The sequence below is a fragment of the Dromiciops gliroides genome, chromosome 2 (genome assembly GCF_019393635.1).
Source record: "Dromiciops gliroides isolate mDroGli1 chromosome 2, mDroGli1.pri, whole genome shotgun sequence".
NCBI classification, from domain to species: Eukaryota; Metazoa; Chordata; class Mammalia; order Microbiotheria; family Microbiotheriidae; genus Dromiciops; species Dromiciops gliroides.
Genome location: NC_057862.1, coordinates 605,449,962 through 605,476,609, shown reverse-complemented (window position 1 = coordinate 605,476,609; position 26,648 = coordinate 605,449,962). Strand labels below are relative to the sequence as shown.

The window sequence follows — 26,648 nt, the reverse complement described above, 5'->3', positions numbered from 1 at the left end:
TTAAGGGGGGCAGCTAGGTGACACATTGGATAAAGCACTGGCCCTGGATTCAGGAGGACCTGAGTTCAAATCCAGCCTCAGACACTTAGCACTTATTAGCTTTGTGACCCTGGGCAAGTCACTTAACCCTCATTGCCCTACAAACAAACAAACAAACAAACAAAAAACCAAACAAAAAAAGAAAGACAATGAGAAAGAGAGAATTCGACAATCTCATAGAATGGGAATCAATAAATGTGTCAACAAGACTTGGGGCATCTGTAGTCTATCCAAACTTCTTCTCAAGGCCCTGTGGGGGCACAGAAAATGCATGACAGGGTCCCTACCCTCAAAGAGTTTGCCATATGGATTGAGATGGCAAAATAGCATCCTGTGAACAATCAGAGAATGAAGCCCAGAGGAAGGAAATCAAGACCCTGAAGAAATATGTCTGATGATATGTTTATTTTGCAGTTAGCAAAGGGTAAAATTGTTCTCTCTGCCATTTTTGCTTGGCTAGGGGAGAGCAGAGCAGGGAGGGGGAGTCATGATTACTGACTCATCAAGGTATGGGGGAAGGGGGAGAAAGAAAATGACTCTTGGCCACTCATCACCAGGAGCTGATGGGAAGTAGTCAGCTGGGGTATTTGAGCTGGTGCCCAGCATTAAGAAAGAGTTTAAAGAAAACTCCCTTAACCTCTGCATTTTTTCTGCTCTCACCAGATGCTTTATCAAACTGAGTGTGGCTGGAAGAAATGGGGAAAACCCTCAGGAAGCTATTACTTTTAGCATTAACTCTGAAGGAGTGATAAATTGGGAAGGGGGCAGAGAGCTATACTCTTTTCTTAGGGGCACTGTTGATTCTGGAAGTGAATCTAATTTCCACAAAGCACATATAGCAGAGGAGTTAGTATGACTTCCTAATTTTATTTCATTTGAACATTTTGTTTTGTTTTGTTTTTTTTGTGGGGCAATGAGGGTTAGGTGACTTGCCCAGGATCACACAGCTAGTAAGTGTCAAGTGTCTGAGGCCAGATTTGAACTCAGGTTCTCCTGGCTGCTGCTTTATCCACTGTGCCACCTAGCTGCCCCCTCATCTGAAATTTTAACAAGACTTTATAAAGCCCCTGAAGATGTGCTCAGCCTTATGCCATCTGCTATGGGAGGTACAAGAAGAGATTCCCTGATCTCTGCCCTCAAAGGACCTTAGGATCTAGTAACAAACAGAAACAGAGGCAACATCAGTGATACAATGGAAAGATGAAAGGTTTTGAAGTCAGAGGATCTTAGTTCAGATCCTGCCATGAACACTTACTGAGCAAGTCACCAAATATTCCTGGGCGTCAGAGTCTATAAAATGCTGTGTTTGTACTAGATTAGTGGAGTCAAACTCAAATTGAAACCAATTCTGTTTTAATCTGGTTAGGGTTAGGGGGGGGGGCCTGTTGGGGAACAGGAAGTTTGATGCCTCTAGACCCTTAAAATTCCTTTTAGTTCTAAACTATAAGCCTCTAAATATTTCATAAAGGATACTAAGATAACAAAAGGTTAAATGACAGTGTAAGACAAGATTTCACAAGGCCTCATATGATTAAGTACCAAACACAGTTGAGGGTAGCAAGAGATCATTGTGGCTTAGAATTATCGGAGGAGGCTTCATGGAGGAGATGGGACTTGGACTGAGCCTTGAAGGATAGGTAGAATTCATATGAATGTCAAAAAAAAAAAAAAGTGATGGGGAGGGGTTCAAAATTGGGAGAATGGAGCGAAGAAAAATGTGTTGGTAGGAATATACTGGATATTGATGGAGAAATTTTCATGACTGTGTACAGAAGAGGTTCTCCAAATAGATTTTAATTCCCTTGAGGTCAGTGCCATCTATTTCTTGGATGTTTTTCCCTTCCCTGGTACCGATTCCTGGGAAGCATCTTCTAAATAATGTTGATTTTAGGGTCAAGTTTGGTCTCAAAGATTTTGATGTAACCACATCTGGCTGACTTGTTCCACATTGCTAGGAGGGAAGAAGGGTCTTATAAGGAGGGGAGAAGTAGTGAAAAGTTGAGAATTGTCTAGAAAAGCAGACTCCTTTATTAAAGGAGGACTAAAAAGAAACTTTGAGGCCTTTAAAAGGGCTTTATTTTCCCAGGTTCTGCGCCCATCTGTGGACCTGGCTTTCATTGTCTCTCCTTCAACAGACATCCGGTGCAAGAAGTTAATATCACTTGATGCCAGTGGTGTGAGATAGGAAGCCAGAGGTGCAGGGGAGTTGAGAAGGCTGGGCATAGTGTAGAACTGACCACAAACCTGAGTGAACTTGTCCCCACATCTGTACTCTGTGGTGTGGCCTTGCTGCATGGAAAGTCCTTCAGATGCACACCTACAGAGAGCTCAGTGTGTGGGTGGGAAGGGGCCTTGTGGCAGTGATGCCCTCACTTTTGCATCTATGGACTCATCGAAGGAGGTTAAATACTCCTTTCTTTCAGCAGCCCAGAGAAATTAGACCTCTAGCAGTTGCTTTAGAATGAAAAAAAAAAAAAAGGCACATTCCCTTGGCTAGGGGCTTAGACTTAAGCCCTTGGAAACTTTCCCAAGGCCCACCAGACCCCAACAAGCTCACATTTGGTAGACTCATGTCAAAGTAAGATGGAAGGTCATGTGTCCCCCCCCCCCCCCAACTCCTGCCTGAGAAGGTGGCAGTTGGGTTGTGTGTGCAGGGAGATTACATAAGTGGCGGAGTTATCTAGGGTCTTACCTACTGAGCTTGTTCTGTAATTGGATACCCAGCCCTCCTCACCCTGGACTGTCATGAGCACAGAATACCGCCAGATAAAGATCTCTAATCTCCCTGAAGCAGAAATCACCGTGAGAGAGCCAAGTTGGGTGGTGTCCAAACATTATTCTGGGCTCTAAACAGGGATCCACATTCACTTCTCTGGTATCATGAAGTCTGTCAGGGGTAATTTCAGGGAAGGAGTAGCTGTCCCTTAGTCAAGTCTTGAATGAGAGAAGGTTGGAAGGTTATTTGAGGCACAATCCACTTTCCAGGATTCATGTGGTGAAAATGGCATGGGTGAGGGAGGCAAGAATAGGGATCCTGAGTAGCCTAATGCCAATCGTAATAATAACGGGCATTTTTAAGAGGACCTACTATGTGCCAGGCAACATGCTAGGCACTTTATAAACATGACCTCATTTAATCCTTACAACATCCTGGAAAGATAGGTACTATTATTATCGCCATTTTATGCTTGAGGAAACTGAGGCAGGCAGAAGTTAAATCACTCAGATTTGAACTCATGGAGAGGTTTCCTGATTCCAAACCCAGTGCTCTACCCACTTCCCCACCACCTGCCCCTAGCCACTTGACTTTCTTTTACTCTCCAGGTTTCTTTTGTTCAGAACCTTCCCCTACTATTCTCTAATCTAGAACTACCCTTAGTTCTCGAGAGATCCCTAACTTACTTGCAGCTAACAGTGAGTTCCACCCTAAAACTAGTGGATACCCAGACATTTTTCCTTTGATTCAGAAAACATTTATGAAATTCCTATTGTGAGCAAGATTCTGTTGTGGGGAGAGTAGGGGGGACTACTAAGATGAAAAAGGACACCCTGTCTTCAAGGAACTTGCAAACTAGTCGGGGTAATGGGGAAATTGACATACACAGATGATTATAACACAAATTTTAAAATTAAGCATATTTGTCTTCAACAATGAGAACCAGTCACTCCCTTCTCTCATAAGTTATGTCCCACGTGGATCCCAAAGAGTACATTGGTTGTTAGTGATGTTTGGTCCCATAATAAATGCATAAGCATCTAGCAACATATTTTCATGACCTCCTCATGGCTGGGCTGGTTTATTTCACTCCCGTTCCTTTATAGACACACTTTGCCTTTCATTGAGAAGCATCATGGTTGTTGGCAACTTTCCTTTTCCTTAATCACAATATGATGGACTTGGAAATAGGAGACTTGGGTTCAAATATCAGCTCTTATTCATCTTGACTAGCTGTGTGGCCATGGGCAGATTAATTAACCTTTCTGAGTTTAGTTCCTTACCCTGTTAAATAAGGACAATGATACTTAAAACACCTATTTCAGAAAGAGGAAATCTCATTGAGCTTATGATCTATTTGACTTGTAGTCTTGGAGAGTTGTCTGAGATTCCGATCACACCTACTAAGTGTCAGAGGCAAGATTGGAACTCAGATCTTCCTGACTCAAGGTCCAACACTCTAGCCACTGCCCCAGCCTTTAGAGATGGATTGGAAAAGTCATGGGCAAGATGGTAGTCTTCCTCTCCCTATCAACTTGTTTTGGGATGCTACCACCTCCAGGCTGACTGATCCAAGTAGCCACATGTCTCTATGACCTCCTGAAATCTATCTTGCATCTGTTCCCTGGCCAGGGCCTCCAGTTATTAGGCAGAGCTAAAATCTTTTCCTAATTAAGATGCCCTTCCAGTCCAGATAGATACTTTTCAGAGCTTTGCTCCAGCATTTACCTAAGAGCCAGAAACCAGAATATTCTTGGCCAGGAGGAGGAAGTCATTTGGTTACTAACCAAGCAGAGATCTCCCCAGAGACTGAGCCAGGCCTTGGGAAATGACCTAAAATTAAAGAGAGCCTTTCAAGATAAGCATTGGAAGCAAACATTTTTCCCAGTTGAGTTGTTGTTTCTACAATGTTTCCCTTCCCCCTTTCCAAAAACATTAGAAAAATTTAGGTTATTTTTCATCACTTGTCTTTTCCTTTTAGCATTTCCTCTCAACATGGCTTGATGCTCTCCTCCCTTCTTTAGTAGCAAATTCCCGGAATCTGAATTTCTATCTTGAGCTGTCCCTTAGTCAAGCCATGAGTATATGTGTATATAAAAGGGGGCAGCTAAGTGGCATAGTAGATAGAGTGCAGGGCCTGGAGTCCAGAAGACTCACCTTCATGCATTCAAATCTGGCTCCAGACATTTACTGAGCTTTGTGACCATGAGCAAGTCACTTGTCCTTATTTGCCTTAATTTCCTCATTTGTGAAATGAGGTATAGAAGGAAATGGGCAAACTCTTCCACCAGTAACTTTACCAGGAAAACCCCAAGTGGGACCACAAAGAGTTGGACTTGACTGACAAGAACTGGGCAACAACAAATATAAAAAAATGTTGACCAGGAAAGAGAAATTCTTAGAAGACTAGAGATCTTTGGTTTGAATTCTGGCTCTCCTACTTTATCTTGGTGACCTTGGGAAATTCATTTCAACTCTCTGGACCTCAGTTTCTTCATTTATAAAACAAACAAACAAGCAAAGGTGAAGATTGATTAGATAGCTTCTGAAGCTCCTTCTGCCTCAAAATCTAAGACCCTCTGATCTTACATACCAGAAGGGCATTCTGGAGAAAGTGATCAGAATACCGAGGAGCCTGCCGGCCTTGAATTCATACCATGGGAGGACCAATGGACAGGACTGGGAATGTTTAGCCTGGAGAAAAGAAGACATGGTGGAGAGATACATGGGAATCAACTATTTTTAAGTATTTGAAAAACTAAGATATGAAGGAAAGATTGTTTTTGTTCTGCCTGACTCCAGAGGACAGAACTAAGATAAACAGGTGGAAGTTGCTAAGAGGTTTAAGGGAAGTGAAAGTTGCAAACAATTACAGTCATCCACAGATCCCCCTGCCCCAGGAGGTGGTAGGTGTCCCAATCAACAGCTGTATGTACACTTGTTAGTTAAGTGGCGGGAGGGAATCTCTTTCAAGTCTAAGTTGTACAGTAGCTCCTGAGTCACTTCAACTGTGACATTCTCTGTTTCCTTAGATAAATGCAACATGTGAATTGGGCCCTCAGAAACTGATCTCAGTCAGCTTTAGTTAAACCTCCCTGAATGGGCATTTATGTAGGCCTATTATATGCCAGGCACTGTACTAAGCATTTTTTTTTTAACAAATGTTATTTCATTTGATCCTCACAACAACCCTGCAAAGTAGATAGTATTATTATTTCCATTTTACAGTTGAGGAAACTGAGGCAAAGAGAGGTTAAGGCACTTAAACTGACCTTACCTCATGTTAGGTCTCTCTTTTTCTACTTCAGTCTCATCATCAATTAGAATGTAAGCTCTTTGAGGTGAGGGACTGCCTTGGGGGAGGGTGATGTGGGGAAAAGAAAATTGATCTTGGAGTCAGAAGATCCAGTTTCAAATCTTGGCTCCAACATATAATCATGTACCATGGCCTAGTGACCTGAGCCTATTTCCTCATCCATAAAAAGGAGGTACTTGAACTACCTAACTCACAGAACTGGTGGCAGGAAAGTTCTTTGTAAATCTTAAAATATTGTAGAGGGGCAGCTAGGTGACGCAGTGGATAAATTACCAGCCCTGGATTCAGGAAGACCTGAGTTCAAATCTGCCCTCATACACTTGACACTTACTAGCTATGTGACCCTGGGCAAGTCACTTGACCCTCATTGCCCCGCAAAAAAATCAAACAAAAAAACCTAAAACAACGACAGCAAACATTGTAGAAATGTGAAGTCCTTATTTACTTGAACTCTATTTTTAGCACCATGTTTCCTAGGAAGGAGGATCACCTATGGCAGACTCTTGTTAAACATTTGCTGACAAGAGGATCCTGAGCATTTCAGCTTAATGGGGCTTGCTCTCTCCTTTGAATTCCTAGCATTTATTGTCTGGAGTCGCCATTCATGGGATACGGGATCAAACGCTGTCTGATAACTTGTTTTAATCTATATAAGAATGTAAGCTCCTTGAGGGCAGGGACTGTTTTGCTCTTGCCTTTGTATCCCCAGAACCTAGTGCATAGAGCTTTGCACAGATAATAGGTGTTGAATGCAATTGCATCTTGTGGTGGTGTTGTCTTGTATCTTACAGCTAGTCAGTGAAATGAGTGGAGTGGAGGATCAAATCTGGCCTCAGATACCACCTAGATGTGTGACCCTGGGCAAGTCATTTAACCTCTGTCAGCCTCAGTTTTCTCAACTATAAAATGGGTATAATAATAGTACCTCCCTAACAGGATTGTTCTATATTTCTATATTATTGTATTAAGTTTTATATGTTTGTATATAATTTATATATTTATATGTTATATTAATATATGCTTAATGTTATGCAAACATTTTATTATTTATTATTTATAGGCATATATCTATTTGTGTATATATGTGAGACCCCCAGTTCTATGCTAGGAGCCATAGAAAGAAGTAAATATAGTCCCTGCCTTCAAGGATCATCCCATCTAATTTCAATCTAATGCATAAAGCCATTAGAGAATAATACAGAATGCTGACTCGAAGAATGCTAATTTGCACAGCCACGATTCCAGGTCATCACACCATAAATGCCACAGTAATAGACAAGAGGAATTAAGGACAAGTTGAGGAGGAATTGAACTGGGATCCCCAGGCATTTGTGGGGAGAACAGAGTGGATAGGAAATTAGCTTTGGGAATTCTTGTAGACATTAAGAAAATGAAGAGGGGAGAAGTAAGAAGTATGAAAAAAGGAGTCTGAGGAATTCTAGAAAATATCAAAAGGGGAAAAAAAGTGATTAGAAAGTCTGGTCAAGGATTTTGATCAAAAGATAATTTGAACCTTTGTACCCTTGCCAATTCCACAGGCATTTGAGATTAGCTGGCTACTAAATTCATATTTATTGGGAAAAAAAAAAGTGTTTTCCTCAAAACAAGGGGATAGTTTTTTTAAAGTCATATCATTCTCATTTTACAGATGAGAAAAGAGAGAAGAAAGGAAGGAAAGAGGGAGGGAAGGAAGGAAAGAAGGAGAGAAGGAAAGGAGAGAAAGAAGGAAGGAAGAAGAGAAAGAAGAGAGGAAAGGAGATACATTTAAGTGCTTTACAAATTTGGCCTCATGTGATACAACAATCTTGTGACGTACATACTATTATTATCTTCATTTTACAGCTGAGGAAACTGAGGCAGGCAGCAGTTGAGTTGCCCACAGTTACATAACTAATAAATGTCTAAGTCAGGATTTGGATTCCATCTTCCTAACTCTAGGCTCACTGAAGAAACAGAAGCTCAGTGGTATTAAAAAGCTTATGCATGGGGCAGCTAGGTGGCGCAGTGGAAAGAGCACCAGCTTTAGAGTCAAGAGGACCTGAGTTCAAATCCAACCTCAGACACTTAACACTTACTGGCTGTGTGACCCTGGACAAGTCACTTAACCCCAATTGCATCACAAAAAACCCAAAACAAAACAAAAAAAACTTATCCATAACCACACAGCTATTATAAGCTAATGTTACTCTAAGGTATTTGTCCAAGTCACATAACTTTGGGTGGGTTATTTAACAGTTCTCAGCTGAAAAAAAAGGGGGGAGGGCTTTAAAGTCTTCATAATCTTTAAGTCTCTTTGACTATAAATCCTTAGATAGAAACCACATATTCTTTTCTCTAATTTTAGAGATGAGGAGAGTGAGGCTCCAAGAGGTTTAGTGATAACCAAGGTCACATATCTGATTAGTGATGAGCTAGGACTGGAAGTCCTGTCTCTCCATTCATAAATCCTGTGAAGAAATCTTAAATCTTGTGAAGAATAGACTTGGCAATATGATATCTGATTATATACATGTGAAGTCATGCAAAACATATTTCCATATCAGGCATGTTGCAAAAGAAAATTCACACTTGCACAACGCACATACAACAACAAAAGAAATGTTTAAAAGTGTGCTTCAATGTGCATTGAGTTCATCAGTTTTTTCCCTAGAGGCAGATAGCATTTTTCATCATAGGTCTTGGATCACTGTCTTGATCAGAATAGCTAAGTCATTCACAGTTGATCACCTTGACAATTTTGCTGTTACTCTGTATAATGTTCTCCTGATTTTGCTCACTTTATTTTGCATTGGTTCATGTAAGTCTTCCCAGGTTTTTCTGAAATTATCCTGCTTGTTCATTCATTTTCTAGGACCTAGCTCTTGCTTTCCCTGACCACACCAGTCCTCTCCCTTCTAATTCATTTTTCTTTTCTCATAGCTTCCATCGCAATTACTATCTGCACTTCTCTTGATTTCTAATCCTTTACTTCAGGGTATTGATGGCAGCATAACATAGTGGAGAGAGTGCTGAGCTTGGAGTCAAAAAGACAGATCCAATTCCTCCCTCTGACAGGTGCTAGCTGTGGGATCCTGGGCAAATCAGCGCCTATGACTCAGGCTGTCCTGATGAAGGAAACTTCCACACTGGAATCCCCATATTTATGTCTTATCTCCCCAATGTGGTTATAAGTCCCCATCGGGGCAGGGACCATGGAAAAAATGGTCAAATTTATCATCTACTGTTTGTATTTGGGGCAGTCCCAAGCACTGTGGAGGAGTGGGCTGTCTGGCTGGTTGCTGTATTTCCGTATGTCTCCTGAGAGAAGTTGTTGATCCTATTTGTTTGATGTTTGGCTATTTGTAAAAATCCCTTTCTCCTATTTACACTTAGCTGTATTATGCCTGGAAGAGCAGTGGTCCTTCTCCTTTATAACTGGCTTCCTTCCAACCCCCCAGCTCCCACTTGTTTTACTTACATTGTGTTCCTGACAAGCTTGGTACCCTCTGAATTAGACTGCTTTCCTGAGGAGCAGCAGTAAGTCAGAGGAAGATTTCCCTTGTAAATACTGTAGTATCACAAGCCACCACCACCACCACCCCCATACTTCCCTAGTGCAATGCCTGCAACATAGCAGGTACCTAATACAAGCCTGTTTACTTGACTTGCCATTGGAATATTTACTGGTGTCCAGTAACAGCATATTTCTCCAAGGACCTGATCCATAGCCCTATTTAGATGGCTCTTGTCTCCATAATGTTTAGGATTGGCATGAGAACTGGGGTGCTGAGAATGGAACTCAAGGGTTTTTAAAAAATAGTCCACCCTTTCCTTCACACAAGGTCGTTAGAGGCAGCTAGGTGGCTGCTGATCTGTATTAGTGTGGGAGGACTTTCCTCATTTATAATTCCTTGTAACAATGAAATCACAGATCAATTAAAGAAAAAACCAACAGCACTACTAACTTCACCCACAGGCAGAGTAGGTAGCCACTTTCCTAGTGTGATTTCTCTCTCTCTCTCTTTTTTTTTGGGGGGGGGTGGGGGGGGCTTAGGGACATTCTTCTTATCTATCATATATCTCACTCCTAGAGGGAAGAAAAAGAAAGAGAAAGAAAAAGAAAAGGAAGAGAAGAAAGAAGGAAGGGAGGGAGGGAGGGAGGGAGGATGGAAGGATATTTACTAAGTAATTACTATGTGTCAAACAGTGTGCAAGTATTGGAAAGTGGTGTGGAGGAGGGGAGAGGAGGGGAGAGGTAGTATGCAGATCCATGATTTGGAAATAACATCAGTGGCTTGGTTTTAGGCAAGAAGAAAGGTGAAAGTTCACCTATCAGACCCCAAAGTCCAAGGTGCTGAGTGTGCTGGGAGGAGGAATTAGGCATGCTTAGCTATAGCTGATTCATACTGTGTTTATCTAGTCCAGCCCTCTCATTTTATAGAAGAGGTAACTGAGGGCCAACGAGTTTATGTGACTTCCCTACTGTCACACAGCTTGTAAGTCTCGGATTGAGGATTTGAACTTAAATCCTTTGACTGAAACTTCAGTACATTTCCCTCCAAAACCTGAAATTTCTTCAACACGGGACAACCAACAGTAAGGAGAAGAAACCATAGCGATAATCTCAGAGTTTTCCTGAGAGGGAGAAAGGGCAAAAGCTGTGGCTGTACACATGAAGTGGAAGTGAGAAAAGACAACATGGGGAACAGAGGGCAGGGAGCAGAAAGGGGAGGTTGAGAGTATGTCAGCAAACTGCCACATTTCATAATGATGCTGAAGCCTGGCCCTGTCCTTCAAGGTTTGTACTGGTTAGATGCTGGAAGATTGTTTCTCTGGTATGACTGTATGCTTAGTTTGGGTGACTAACCAACCCTCAGGGAGAATTAGGAGAGCCCGCCTTCCCAAACAGCAGAACTGGCAAAGACATCAAGACTGAGAATGTCTGTCATGCTATTAAAGAATAGAACAAACCTCTTCCTTCTGCTGCTCAGGACACTGGGGAACGTTCCAAAGAGATTTTTGACATCGAGGGGACTAAATAAAATCTTGAATTTATTTGTTTCAAATGAAATCATAGATCTTTTAAAATATCAACATTGCCACTCCTCCGTGCCATTCTGGGTAGGTGCCTTGGCCAAATGATTAATTGTTTAGTGGTCCCATTCAGAGTTCAAATCCCTATTCTGCTATCTATATCTATCACTATTTATGTAACCCCGGGGGCAAGTCACTTAATTTCTCAAGGCAGCTAGGTGTCAAAGTGGATAGAACTCTGGACCTGGAATCAGGAAGACTTGAATTAAAATCCAGCTTCAGACACTCTCTAGCTGTGTGACCCTGGGCAAGTCAAGTCACTTAAAGTTTTTGTGTTTTCTCAATTTTCTCCCATGTAAGGCTTCAGAGAATTGTTATGAAGATCAAATGAAGAGATATTTGCAAAGTGCTTTGCCATCCTTTAAGTAAATGCTGTTTGTTGTGTTGTTGTTGTTATTGTCTAAGTTTAGCTTCCTCACCTGGAAAATGAAGAGGTTGCAGTGACTTCTAAGTCCCTTCCTGCTCTAAATCCACAGTTCTGTGAATCTGTGAACCCTCTTGGTGGTGAGCCTCTGTGAATTTGGCGGCTCTGGTCCTCAGATGAGAGAGATAACTCCCTGGCCTTCCAGGCTCCTTAGGGTCTCCTGGCAGAGACTTCACAAACCCAGGGTCACCACCCCATGACAATTAGTGAAGGCTTAGATGGTGCTTTGGATGGAATTGTGCAGCTAGCTGTCATAGGCTCCACAACATAAGGTGCTGATCCCGATGAGCCCAGGAGGGCCTGTGTGACTACGCTGAACTAGATAGGGATAGATAGACTTTGGAATGTAAGAGCTTCTAAATGTAAGAGCATTTCTAAACCCATCCCCACTGGATACGCCAGGGGAAAGCTGGATAAAGTCTAGCATTCCCCAGAGGACTTCCTGAAAGATACGGTTCCTGGAATTGAGAGACAGAGTCCCTGAAGTTTTCTACTTCCTCCAAAGACCAAGGAGTTCTCAAAAATGCTTTTCCTACCGAGTTTTTTTTTTTAATGTACTCATGTATATATGTTATCTTTCCCAACATAGCTTCTTATGTGAAATTTTATCTCCCCTGATAGAATGTGTCAGCCTTTTGAGAGTGGGAACTGATTTTTTTTTTTTTTGTCTCTGTTCCTAGCACCTAGTGTAGTGCCAGGCCCAAAGCAGACACTTAATGACCACTGGTTGGTTGATTGCTTGAGGGAGGGAGAAGAAGACATCTTTTTTCCTAAGTTTTTATTTTTATCCCCCCCAACTTAATAGTATTTTATTTTTTCCAATTACACGTAAAGATAGTTTTCAACATTTATTTTTATAAGATTTTTGAGTTCCAAATTTTTCTCCCTCCCTCCATCCTCAAGAGGAAGACATCTTGATAAACTTAACTAGGCGTCTTCTGGAACACTAAGCATCTTCCGGAACTCAGCCTTTTTCGTGCTTGGCCCTTGTGGTGCATGTTAGCTGTCTCTGGTGGCTCCAGCAATGGTAAACTTTCAGGTTCGGTGAGTTAATTACAGAAAACCCTAAATTCCTTTGAATTAGCTTAATTGGAAACGGTCTGGGTATCGAATAGATTAAGCTTAGAGTTTAGAATATTTATCTGTATTTTTATTTTCCTATTTCCTTATCTTTGATTTTTTATTAGTTTCACCTTTGTTGTTTAATTAATTCCCAAGTAATAAAATCTGATCCTTTTGTGAACTAAAGCTTAAAGGCTCCCTTCTTATTGGCCTGGGAGAAATATCTAAAAAGGGCAGTTCAGAGGGGAGGGTGAACCTAGAAGGTCCCTCATATTTCTGGGACCCCAATATTAAGGCAAGTCACCCAAATAACGCTCCGTATATCAAATTTTGGCCCTCACACAGACGACCAGAGGAATGGAATGAGAAAAAAAGCCCAGAGGTGGGAAAATGTGAGGTTTGTCCAGGAGATGCTGAATGGATCATCCAACCTGAAGTGAAAGTTCATGTAGGGACATAGTGTGAGATAGAATTGGAAAGGGAGGTTCTTGCCAGATTGCGGAGGACCTAGAATGTCAGGCTGAGGAATCTGGACTTGATCTTGCAGGTGATGGGCAAATGGCCTAGGCTGCCTTTAATAAAAGTGCAGTGTTCTGAAGCACGGAGTTCTGGGGACTATGTCACAAGGAGATCAGTTAAAGGACCTGAGGACATTTATCCTAAAGAAGAGAAGATGTACAAAGGGCTCCATTACTTTGTTGAGTATCTGAACTACTCTCACATGAATTTGGATTTGTTCTGGGTGGACCCAGAGGTCAGGACTAGGAGCATTGGGTATAAGTTGAAAACAGGCAACTCAATGTAAAAAAAAAAATGCAAAAAACTTCCCATCTTCTATTCTTTTCCAAAAGTAGAATGGACTGACTGGGGAGTTTAATGCGTTTTCCCTCACTGAATGTCTTCCAAGTATGTTTACTATCTGTGTGACCCTGGATAAGTCACTCAATCTCTCTCAGCTTTAGTTTCCTCAATTGTAAAATGGGTGCTATTTCCATATTATTGTTCACATTAGTGTTCTTTTCATATTATTGTATTATCAATAGTGCTATTATTATAGATACTAATTTGAAGTATCAGATGAGAAAACATGTAAAGTGCTTTTCAAATCTTAAAGCCCTATGTAAATGCTAGTTCTTACTTTTATTGCTACGGTCACTGTTAAAGATAGGACTGTCTCAGGGGCAGCTAGGTGGCACAGTGGATAGAGCACCGGCCCTGGATTCAGGAGGACTTGAGTTCAAATCCGACCTCAGACACTTAATACTTACTAGCTGTGTGACCCTGGGCAAGTCACTTAACCCCAATTACCTCACCAAAAAATAAAAAAAAGATGGGACCATCTCTTTACAGGAATATAATCTAAGAGCTTCTTTGTTCAGGTATTCAAAGCCCATCATAACCTAGCCCCTTACACTTTAATCCCCAACTCTTCATTCCAGTAACACCAGCTTCCAGGCTGTTCCATGAACTAGACCCTCCATCTCTCTGCTCCGGGAATTCTGCCAGGCTGTCCTCCATGCCTGGAATGCTCTTCCTCCTCCATTCTGACTGCTGACCTCACTGGCTTCCTTGAAGTCTCACCTTCTCCAGCAAACCTTCCCCAATCCCTCTTAATTCCAGTGCCTTTACTTCTGTTAATTATTTCCCATTTCTTTTGTGTATAGTTCACTTTGTATATATTTGTTTGCATGTTGCCTCACCCATTAGATTGTAAATGCCTTGAGGGCAGGGACGGTGTTTTGCTTTTTTTTTTTTATTTTTGGTATCCTAAGTGCTTAGCAAAGTGCCTAGCACATAGCAGAAGTTTAATAAATGTTTATTGATTGATTGATTATGGATTGATTGGTGACCTCTGTGATGCCCAATTCAGCCATCTTTTCATGGGGTGTTCATGAGCAGGGGACTGACATGATAGGGTGTTTTCAGAAATACTTCAAGTCCTTTTTCTCATTCTCTTTTGTGCAGGAGTAGTTCAGAGAGAAGAAAGGAAAAGTCGAGAGATGCTGCCCGGTGCAGAAGAAGCAAGGAGACGGAGGTCTTCTATGAGCTTGCCCATGAGCTCCCCCTGCCTCACAATGTCAGCTCACAGCTGGACAAGGCTTCCATCATGCGTCTGGCCATCAGCTTTCTGCGGACACACAAACTCCTGTCCTCAGGTGAGAGAAAGGGCCAACCAAGGGCAACAAGCCACTCACCTCCAACCAGAAGCACTAGAAAAACTCACCTCCTCCCTCAGAAAGACCAGCCTCACCCACCAGAGGATACTTCTGGTGGGTGACTTTAAAGAATTCCTGAAAAGTCTGCCTGACAGAGAATGTCTACCTTTCTGGTCTGAAATTTCATCATTAGTGACTCATTCTTTTGTGTTAGATATTGCTAGAGAGCCAGCACTGTGTAGTGGAAAGAACTGGCTTTGGTGTCTGCTGACTGGGCTTGGATCCTGACTGTATTTTCTAGTCATATGACTGAAAGCAGTTTCCTTAACTAATCTGAGCCTCAGTTTCTTCATTTATAAAATTGGGTAATGATACCTGCCCTACCTACCTCATTTATTATGGGAAAAGGACTTTGTAAACCTTAAACCATTATGGAAATATTTTATTTCTCTCTCTCTCTCTCTCTCTCTCTCTCTCTCTCTCTCTCTCTCTCTCTCTCTCTCTCTCTCTCTCTTTCCCTCCCTCTCTCTCCTTCCATCCTTCACTCCATCCCTTCTCTCTTCTTTCCTCCCTCCGTGACCTCTCCTTCTTCATTTATATTTATCTTTTTATCTCTTCCCTTTTACTGTTTACACAATTTTTTTAAAGCATAGGGAAAGGGTAATTGGTGTGTTTTTTGTTTTCTGAAACTTTAGTAGTTTGATCATTGGTCTCAGACTAGGTTTTCTTCCTTTGCCCATTTCTCCCTAAAACGAAGCAGTATAACATAGAGTAAGAGACTCAACCAGTAAACACTGATTAAGTGTCTACTGTGTACAGAACACTGCACTAGGTACAATCTTTTTTTTTTTTTTTTTAGTGAGGCAATGGGGGTTAAGTGACTTGCCCAGGGTCACACAGCTAGTAAGTGTTAAGTGTCTGAGGCCGGATTTGAACTCAGGTACTCCTGACTCCAGGGCCGGTGCTCTATCCACTGCGCCATCTAGCTGCCCCTAGGTACAATCTTTAGGGGGCGGGGAATGAAAGTTGTATTGGTCTGCAGTACCCCTGAAGTGTTTGAGCTAAGGAAAGGAGACCTCACCACACTCACCTTATCAGGCTGTTTATCAGGCTAACAAAACATCAGTGCATCTGTGCTATAAAACAAAGGGATAGCCGTCCTCAGTTTCCAAGATTTCCCAATTCTGTGATATTCAGTAAATAATGCAGGTCATATCAAAGATTATACCAGCCAGAAACATCTGGGGACCAACTTGTACAGGCTGAGGGAGGTGGTGATAAACAAAGGCTTTCTATAAAACATGAATTTCAAGCAGCTTGAATAGGTAGGCATCTACTTATGGTGTTGACACAGTGGCTACAGCACTGGGCCTGAAGTCTGGAAGACCTGAGTTCAAATCCAGCCTCAGACACTTACTAGTTGTGTGACCCTGGGCAAGTCTCTTCACCTCTGTTGGTCTCAGTTTCCTCATCTGTAAAATGGGGGATAATAATAACATCTGCCTTCCAAGGTTGTTGTGAGGATCAAATGAGATATCTGTATAGTATATAAATGCCAGCTATTCTTATTGTGTTTAAAAATATCACATATATCATATGCCAATGAGTTTATGGGATTGTATAGAATGACCTTAATGCTGGAGTTAATTAAGGAATGACCTTAATGCTGGCATTAATGGAGTTAAGCACTATCATATGACCCATCATGGATTAAAAATTTAAGATTTAATGAATAATGGTAAGAGAATATCTAAATAGGGTTCATGGTAGGGGTGGGGAGAGGGAGAGAGACGTTTAAGAGTTTTACCTCCCCCCAAAGAAACAATTCCAGAACTATAAAGTAGGAAAGGATGTCCCCTTTCTTATGCCTTTCCCTCAAGGCACAAGGGCAGTTCTGAGACAAGCCACAGAAGACAGTGTGCTGAAAGCAAGACCTGGGGGGTCTCTCTGGTCTATGATACTGAGCTCCTCTGGACCACTGTAAGGGACCCAGATACCCATATGAAGCTTGCAGTTTAGTAGCGGGATAAGAGACAAACACAGAAGACAGAAGAGTATTTCATGTTAATTCTATTAGAGGTAGAAAAACAAAGTGACCTGTGGTCCCCAACTAGAAGCAGCTGAACTTAGATGTCACCAAGGATTGTCTTCTGGTGCTTTCCCCTTCCTCCTTCCTTCCCCACCCCCTTTCTCTGGTCTCTGTCTACTCCCTCTTCCCTTCTTCTTCTTCTTCTTCTTCTTCTTCTTCTTCTTCTTCTTCTTCTTCTTCTTCTTCTTCTTCTTCTTCTTCTTCTTCTTCTTCTTCTTCTTCTCTCTCTCTCTCCCCCCCCTCTCTCTGTCTGTCTGTCTCTCTGCCTCTCTCTATCTCTGTCTCTCTCTCTCTCCCTTCGCCCCCTCCCCGCCCTCCCCTCTCTTCTTTCTCTCCCTGTGTCCTTCTCTCCCTCTCTCCCTCCCTCCCTTTCCTCTTATCAAAACCTGCTCTGAAATCTCTCCTCCCACTAATGTGTCAAGGACTTATAATGAGCTTGCAGCCTGGTCCTATGGTGTTTACTTTAACAGGATCAGAGCCTTAAGCTGAGCTGGAGGAGGAACGGCTGAAGCTTGAAAGGTGATGTTTCAGCCCCCTGTAAGGAGAAGGGGTGGGGCTGTGGGGGGAGGCAGGGCAGCTGCTGTCAGATGAGAGCCCCCATCTAATCTAGTCCCTTCATCATGCCCTATGGAATCTGATCAGAAGTAGAACTGAACATGTCCTGTCTTCCCTGAGATTTTGGTTTGAAGGTTGAGCAGTAAAGAAATTTGGGGGCAGGGGACTGGCGTGGAAAGGAGTAATTTGGGGAATTCTTCCATTTTCCCACCATTCAGGTGGCAATGCATACTCCCTCCAGTTGTCCGTCCCACTCCATTGTGAATTGTGCTATTCTAGGAGAGAAATTCCTGAATAGAGGAGAATCTGATTTTAAAAAAAGAGAGATGCTGAAATGGCATGTGCTATTCCTGTCCCTGAAGCACAGGAAGGATATAGAGGGTGAAAAAAAAAAAAAGCCTGAAATAAAAATACAGAGAAGGGTAACCTGATTGATCCAGGGATGGGGGTAGGGGGAGGGGAAAATAAGCTAAATGTGTGTGTCTTCTAGAGGAAGAGAAAACCCTAGAGGAGGGGCCAAGGGCAAGACCACATTCTATAAATACCTTCAAAGTAACAATGCAAAAGAAATGATTATTCACCACCCTGGGATAAAGGAAAGCTGGGGAACAATGGTCTCAAGCAAAAGTTCAAGCTAGATATGGACAAATATTATGAGAGGGCCATTCATGCTGAGAAACTAATGCTGGGAACATCAGGGAAACATTACAGCTCATAAGCACAACTCCTTATCATATCTGTCCTGCTACTGTTCCAAAGGAGGGCAGATTAATCCTTAGTAGAGGGAGGGCTGCCTGCCAGGTAGCCAGTGACCTCTGCAAAGTGGTGCATTGCAAAGAGCTCTGCATTTGGAGTCAAAGGACCTGGGTTCAAATTCCGGTTCTTCCACTCACCTATGTAACCCTAGGCACATCATTTAACCTCTCTGGGCCTCAGTTTCCCCATCTGTAAAGTTGAGAGGGTTGTGGCTAGATGACCACTAAGCTCCCTTCCCACTCCAGGATATGAAAGTGTGATCGTGTTGCCGAAAATCCTCAAGTTTATTAAATTGGATTAAGTTAAATAAAATTTAAAGCAGCTGTATTGACTTCAAGTGATTTATGAATTTTACCTATTAGCTATTAAGTTAACTTTAAGATTTGGCTTGATGTTAGTGATTGCTTAAGAAGCATACTTTGTGGGGGGGTTGTTTTACTTTTGTTTTTGCCGGTTCTCCTGATATCCCACTGTCATCTGATGAGGCTATTTATGTGCATCAACAGAAATCAAAGGCCATTGGGAGAATTTCAGACACCACCAGTCCAAGGTTCCTTCTGCTATACCTGAAGGGCCCTAAAATATTTGGTTTTCCAACAGTTTTCTCTTGATGCCCTAATTTAACTTCTGTCAGTTCACATAGATAGCTCTTTTTGCCTCATCATTAACTGGCAATGTGTTGTTGAAAGAAATAGATTGCAGAATTTGGAAAATTTGATCATGTCTGAGGTGGGTTTTTTGTTTTGTTTTTGTTTTTGTTTTTGTTTTTTTGGCAGGGCAATGAGGCTTAAGTGACTTGCCCAGGGTCACACAACTAGTGTCACATGTCTGAGGCCAGATTTGAACTCAAGTCCTCCTGAATCCAGGGCCAGTGCTTTATCCACTGTGTCACCTAGCTGCCCCGATCATGTCTGAGTTTTGAAGATATTGTTTTGGATTTGTGGAGAGGAGATTCCCGATCCCTCCCTCCATTCCTGTCCATCTCCCTGCAGCTCACCCCCCCCCCCAAACTTGGGCTGCTATAAATGAAGAGAGAAGTTATGGTGATCCAAAGTAGGGATAGAGACTGAGCTGTGTTTTTATTGGCCTAGGAATTCCCTTTACAATACAGGTCTACACCTTCTCAGCAACTTATAGTCATACACTCCTTTCCATATCTCTCTAGAGCTCTAAGAGGTTGTCAGTAATCAGTGTCGACATGTATTAAGAACCTACTATGTGCCAGACTAAGTGGTAAAGTAACTTGCCCAGGGTCATATTATTATTGTTATGGTTGTCACCATCACATAGACTGTAAGTGCCCGTTAGGACTAGAAACCAGTTCTTCCTGGCTCTGAGACCAGTTGTCTATCAACTGTGCCTCACTGTCTCCATTGTACTATGTCATCGTAGGTTATCATGCTGGACATACTGGCCCCTGTATCCCAGGGAGGAGATTATACTAGAGGGGCCTCCCCAGGAGGCCATCACTCCAGAAGTTCTATGCCTGTTCACAAGATGTAGCAAATGTTGAATAACAGTGGACTGGGCTAGGCACCGGACTTAGTCTTTGGGACAGCTTGGGCCACGGGGCTAGAGAGCTGACCTTGGAACATTCCTGGGAATCACTCTGTTCTGTGGAGCTGCTGGGAGGCTGAAACAAAGGAAAAGTATATAAAGTTGCTACCCTTGGTGATCCGTTCTTGGTGGCCTTGAGGAGATGCCCTTATAAAGGCACAACAAACCACCAAGAAAATCAAGGGGAAGAGCAGGATCTGCCCAGTTAGTTTGTTTGTTCATTTACTTATCTGTTTGTTTTCTGTGTCCTGGGTCCAAAGCTTTTGCTTCAAGGATCTGTGATTTCTTTGGTGTGAACACACCTCTCCTGCAGATTGCAGCCATTTAGTAGATAGAGCTCCCTAAGTGGCTGAGGTGGGATGGGTTTGTGGGGTGGGAGCAGGAAGGAAATCACCTGGTTGCTAAGCCTCTGGCAATGAGCCTCTCTGAACCCCAATAGCCGGTTCTCTCCTAACAGAGGCACAATCTATTGCTGGCCTGTCCTCAAATGCTTTCTAGCTGGAGAAGACCTTACTAGACCTTGGGCTTTCCCGACATGGCCTTCCCAAACCAAGAGAAGCACCAGAGCAGAACCTCATTGGAAGACCAATAATTCACATTTCATTTTATTTATGTATTTATTTGGCGAGGCAATTGGGGTAAAGTGACTTGCCTAGGGTCACACAGCCAGTAAGTGAATAACTCACAATTAAAAAAATATGACATTTGAAAATCTAAAGCACTTTAAAAACTCCTGATCTTGGGCTTTTCCAATAGTGAGAAGTATTTTACAAGATATTCCTCTTCCCTTTCCCCACTACTAACCTCAAGTCAAAACTTCTAAGCTTTGTTAGCTACCTGACCCAAGAAGTGACTGAAGCCATTCACGTTCAAATATTAGTGGCTGCTAAGTCATTCCGTATGGTTCATGTCACCTTAGGAGGAAGCATTGACCATCCCCATTTTAAGGATGATAAGGTTGAGGGTCAGAGAGATGATGCCAAAAAGTGTCAGGGACCAGGACTGGAGTTGGGAGTCTCATGACCCAAAGTGCAATATCCTTTTTCTGACAGCATAAGTGTTCTTTTCTTGTTACTACTCATTGGATACATGTCCTGCCTCCCTGGGTTAGGAATCTCATAGAAATTGTTTCAGGAAGAATGTGTTAGCAAAAAGGGAATTTTCTTTCCTTCTTTACGGCCATTTTCTTTTGGAGTATATATGTTCTTTTTAAAAAAAAATAATTTACACATGTTCTTCTAAAAACTACTTGTACTCCCATTTTAAGCACAGAGTCTACTGGAAGAGCATTGTGAGAAGGAAACTGAATGCAAAAACAAACAAGAAACCCAGAACCAATAGCTTCGTGTTTTTTGGGGGGCCCTTGTTTCAGCAATTTATTTCAGAATGTAGCTGGCACCCCAGGGCTTTTCCAAAGGCAAACAAACTGGGAATCCATTGTTTGAGGTTTTTTTTTTTTTCCCTTGCACCCAGAGCAATTGCTCTATTCAGGCTCATTTCATAATAGGAAATAGCTGGTTGTTCAAGTCAGAGTTGAAAAAGGTACAAAATACCAAGGCTTGCTTTAGAAAGACTTCGTCTTCACTCACAGACACATTTCCCTTTGATTTTCTCAGTAGGCAATTCTGGGTGGGAATGTTGGAGAGGAAACCTGTAACATTTAGAAATCCAGGCTGTGGGTCGGGACCTTCCCTCTGACTGAGATTAGCATCACAGGAAGCCAACTCAAACAATAGCTTTATAATATTCCCTTCCATGTGGAGCAGGGAACAGAACACCCTCTTAAGTGGAGAGAACACCAGGAGAATGGTTGCTTGATGGCTCTCGGGTGTTTTTGTGGGAGGTGTTCAGCAAACAGTGGCCTGGGAGGTTATCATCTTAGTGGAACAGCGCTGCCTGCTGGGTATTATTATTTGTACTGGAATTGAATCAAATAGACAAACTTGGGTTTTATTAGAAAATTAGTCTGCAGCTTCCCAACCCCTTAAACAAGGGCATTCAACTGCCTTTTTTCCTCATTGAAAGCTAGAGAGGTGTTGAAGGCAAGTTTTTGAAAGTGTGTTTTATTCCCTAAAGAGGATGCTTAGATGGATTGTCGATTCCCCTAAAATTACAGAGCAGTGCCATTGGGCTTAATGAAAAACCACTAGAGGAAAAATGGTAGAATTGGGAGGGGGGGGGACAAAATGCTTTCAGGATTTTGTTATGCCCATGCTCCTCTCTCCCTTCACCACTATAAGCTTATACAAAGAGCCAGCTCATGACAAAACTGTGAAGGAGGCAAAGTTTGCCCCTCTCTCCAACAATCCCTTTGCCCTGAGTCTCTGATACCATCATTCTCCTTCCCCTTTCTAATTGCTAAGAGAGATGCAAGAGAAGTGTTGTATAAGATGTTCTTCCTCCCTTTCCATACCACTAACTTCAAGTCAAAACCACTAAACCCTTTCAAGAAGTGGAGAATGTCTTTGGTTCAAGTACCATTCTCCCAGAAGCTGTCACACCTTATGTGGAGTCACAGGATTCAAATTTTAAAATGGAAGGTGACCTGAGGCAGCAGAGTTTCACCAAATTTAGAGCTGGAAAGGACATTGGATATACCATTTGGTTACTCCCCTTCATTTTAGAGAAGAGGAAGAGAAGGCTCAGACTCACCCAGGTTCAAGGAACTCAGGCTAAGAGCTGGGAATCTAGTATATCATTTTACACATGAAGAAGATGAGACCTAGACAACTGTCCACTTGTCCAAGTGGGTTCACATAGATACCAAGGAATGTCTTCTGATTACACATCAGTTTCTGTTCTTATTTCATCATGCTGCCTCATAGCATTAGCCAATAAAATATAAAGTTATCTATATAAAATTATAGTGATATAGACTTATCTATGCTAATTGAGATGGCTACTCCTAAAATATGGATAAGGATTGGTATTGGACCTGTGATCTTATTGGTAGAGGAAAGTCCCCAGTGAGGAAGCCTTCCCTAGGATGCAGGTCCACACCTCTTCAGCTCGTTGTCTCATAGTTGCTGTAAGCAATGAGAGGTTAAAGACCTTGCTGAGAATGAAGTGTAAGCCCAAGTCTTCCTGGCTTGGAAGTCAGCCCTCTATCAATTATGTCTCTACTACTGGTGATAATAATACCTCCCATTTATGTAGAACTCTTCACCGACCTTAAAGAATGAATAGAGGGGCAGCTAGGTGGCACAGTGGATAGAGCATCGACCCTGGAGTCAGGAGTACCTGAGTTCAAATCCGGCCTCAGACACTTCACACTTACAAGCTGTGTGACCCTGGGCAAGTCACTTAACCCCAATTGCCTCACTAAAAAAAAAATAAAATAAAAAAATAAACAAACAAAAAAAGAATGAATAGTACAAGTATTAGTACTCCTGTTTTAGCAGAGTTAGAAGCTGAGTCACCTCATAGATGTGAAGATAATTTGTCCTGGTTCTCACAGCTAAGTGCTGGGTTTTGAGACATGGATAATACAAAGAAGCAAATAATTTTTAATATTATATTTGACTTTGAAATGCATAGTAGGATATTTTTCCCATCCATAGTTTAGGGTCTTAATTTTCTTTGGTTCAGATTTAATATTACATAGTTTCTCTCACTTGACAGAACCACTGGTTAGTGGCCAACACAGATGGTTGGTATAAGTGGTAGGCTCAAGGCAGATGTAAAACATTTAAAAGATAAGCCAAAATGATGTCAAAATTTGTTTTTACATGTAATTTGGGAAAATAAAAATTCTAAATAAATTAAAAAAAAAAAAAGGTGAGCCACCTTGTGGATACCATCCCCTCCACCATGCTTGCCACTCCCAAGAAGGTAAAGAAGAACTGACTGTCTTTTTTTTTTTCTGTGTCTATAAGGAATTCTACAGATCACAAAAGCTGGTCTTGTTTCAGCTGTAAGACCTGGGAGCAGATGTAGGATTTTCCAAGACTAAACAAAAATTGCTTTTGAAAGTTCCTACAAGGGGGGCAGCTAGGTAGCACAGTGGATAAAGCACCAGCCCTGGATTCAGGAGAACCTGAGTTCAAATCTGGCCTCAGACACTTGACACTTGCTGTGTGACCCTGGGCAAGTCACTTAATCCTCATTGCCCCACAAAACAAAACAAAACAAAAAAATTCCTACGAGGGAAATTTTTCAGTTCTAGTAAAGCTCTACCTTCCTGGAGAGGCTCTCCAAACCAGGGGTCTGTTGCTTTTGTTTACCCTGGTTATGGCTGGTCAACCCCTGGTACCCTCTGGCTCCTGGGTCTACATGAAGGCCCCCTCTTCATGGGGCTGCACTGCCTGAAGGAAGCAAGCCAGCACTCTGGAAAAGGTGCCCCCAAAGTCAGGGCCAGTGCACATCCTGGCAGTGGGGAGTCATCAAAGCCCGCTTCCTTGGGCTATTTTTAGCATTAAAGAATATTGTTCCAGACTTTGTGGGGAGCCTTCCCCCAGACAGCCCAGCTCCTGTACCAGTGATTAGCCAGCTTCCTTTGGGCTTAAACCCAAATGGATGGCGGGTGGGGGGACGGCGCGGGGAATGAGTTGGAACCAGAGATCAATTAACTGGTCACCCAATATTTACTGAGCTTCTGTTATGTGCTCAGCCACTGTGCCAAGCCGTAATTAGAGCTGACAATTAATATAGTGCTTCACAGTTATAAATTACTGAACATATCCTTTGATCCATATGACAGCCCTAGGTAGTGGTCTCACTGCCCCCATTTTCCAGAGGAAGAGGTTAAAACTCAGAGGGAGTAAGTCATTTGTCCAAGGTTATATAGACATGGTCCTGGAGATGGAATCCAGGGGTTCTCATTCTATCATCTAGGTCTTTTTCCTTTGCCAGATGTTATAAGCGTCTTGTTGGAGATTTAACCATTTGTGTCTGTGCTATCTGTCTTTTCTGTTAGACCGTGAACATCATTGAAAGGAGAGTCTGTTTTGTATCTTTCTCTGTATTCTCCACAAAGGCTGGCATTATGCTGGGGATATACTAGGTGCTTAATTAATGCTTATTGATTTGTGGATTAATTAACTCCCACAACAATCTACTGTTAGGAACATGGAGATTAGTTAATGTTTATTGACTGAATGAAAGTATTTTAATACCTACTGTGAGCTCAGCCATCTCTATATTATTAGATACAGAAGAGATCTCTGCCTTCCAACAGTTTATAATCTTTTGGGGAAACAAAAGACGGATACAGAAAATAACTAGTATGTGACTGTGAATGATGAGGCATTCAGTCATATGTTACCTACTAAAAGGGTAGCCTTGATTTTCTTTGTGGCCCCTAGCCATTTAGTTAGCGGGCTTTCTTTCCACATTGTAGCATGATGAGGGGTTTGGGGGTGGGCCTTGAATTTACAGGGTAATAAGACTTAAAGCTAGAAGGTCTTACAGATTACCTAGCCCAGGTTCTTCATCTTTTCGTGTGTGATGGTAGCCTTTGGCAACAGTCTGGAGAAGCCTTTGGATTCTTCAGAATAGAGTTTTTAAATGCATAAAATAAAATATATGGGATTGCAAAGGAGAACTAGAGTTACCATATATTTAAAAAAAAAAAAAGTTCACAGACCCTTCACTCAGAACCCTTGATCTAGTCTATCCCCCGCCCCCTTTATTTATTTATTTATTTGGGGGGTTTTTGCCGGGCAATGAGGGTTAAGTGACTTGCCCAGGGTCACACAGCTAGTAATTGTCAAGTGTCTGAGGCCCAATTTGAACTCAGGTCCTCCTGAATCCAGGACTGGTGCTTTATCCACCTAGCTGCCCCCTCCCGTCCCCCCCTCCCCCTGGCCCCCTTTATAAAAGAGGAAACAAGTCCAGGGAGGTAAAATTACTTGCCCAGAGCCACACAAATAATAAATAGTAGAATGGGGATTTGAACCCAGGTCTTTGATTGAATAGCTTCTAGTCTGTACTCTTAACTCATGGAAAATGACCTGAGAATATTCTGGGGAAAGGCCAGAACTCCTTGGGGCTCCTATGGACTTCACCTGCAAAGCAGAGAAAAGGCTGGTACTGGACCCCAAGACAAAAATAAACTTAAGAAGACTCAACCGAGTCTCATTGCTGCCAGGTTCCAGGACAAAGGCAATAGTGATTTTCAGTGACCACCCCACCCCCATTTTCATTCATAGCCCCTGTTATCTCTTTCTCCTAACTGGCATCAGATGTCACAGGATTCAGTGTCATCTCTTTCTAGAAGCAAATACTCTGGGCAAGTCTGGAAACCAGTCCGGAGCTGTTTAAAAACAGGAAATGAAAACAAGAACAGTTACCTTCAGACCAAACGAACCTCAAAATGTTGATTTTGCCCACTGCCAACCCCACCCCACCAAGCTCTGTGAGTGCCCTTAAGATCTCAAAGTAAAGGAAGAGAACTGGTGGAAGCACATTGGTGTATGGGTGAAATCGGAGGCTGCCTATATGATATAATGTCTGTGTGTGGTTGGGTGGGGGGAATGTCAGGAAAAGGAGAGTTGCTAAAAAGCTCCTCACTTCAGATATCCCCCTTCATGGGCAAGCTCCATTTGCAGGCGATGACTTTGAGTCAAGGGGCTATGTCTCTAGAAGACTCCTCTAAAACTGTAGCTGTTTCCTGAGCAGGGTGGTCATAATGTCTAACATTATATTGCACATTGCCATTTACAAAATCCTTTCTCCACAAGAAGCCCACAAGGAAGATAGAAGCATTTTTCACTTTGTTTGGCAAATGAGGAAACTGAGACTTATCACTGAATGAGTGACTTGTCCAGGGTAACACAGCTACTGAGTACTCCAGCCAGTACTTGAACTTGGACCTTCTGACTCTTCTTCTTGCTCTTTGCACCCAGGGTTCTTGCATTACCCTATTAGCCATGCCCATTAGCGTATCAGAAGATTAATTTATCAGT

At 42.3% G+C, this 26,648-nt stretch overlaps 1 protein-coding gene across 1 annotated transcript in view; it reads left to right on the top strand.

The window, feature by feature from the left end:
• Window positions 1–26,648, top strand: part of EPAS1 (endothelial PAS domain protein 1) — a 122,115-nt gene that overhangs the window by 49,432 nt on the left and 46,035 nt on the right. Inside the window, exon 2 of the mRNA XM_043982840.1 lies at window positions 14,596–14,786. Coding sequence (XP_043838775.1) covers window positions 14,596–14,786 — 191 coding nt within the window. The remainder of the gene's footprint in view (window positions 1–14,595; window positions 14,787–26,648) is intronic.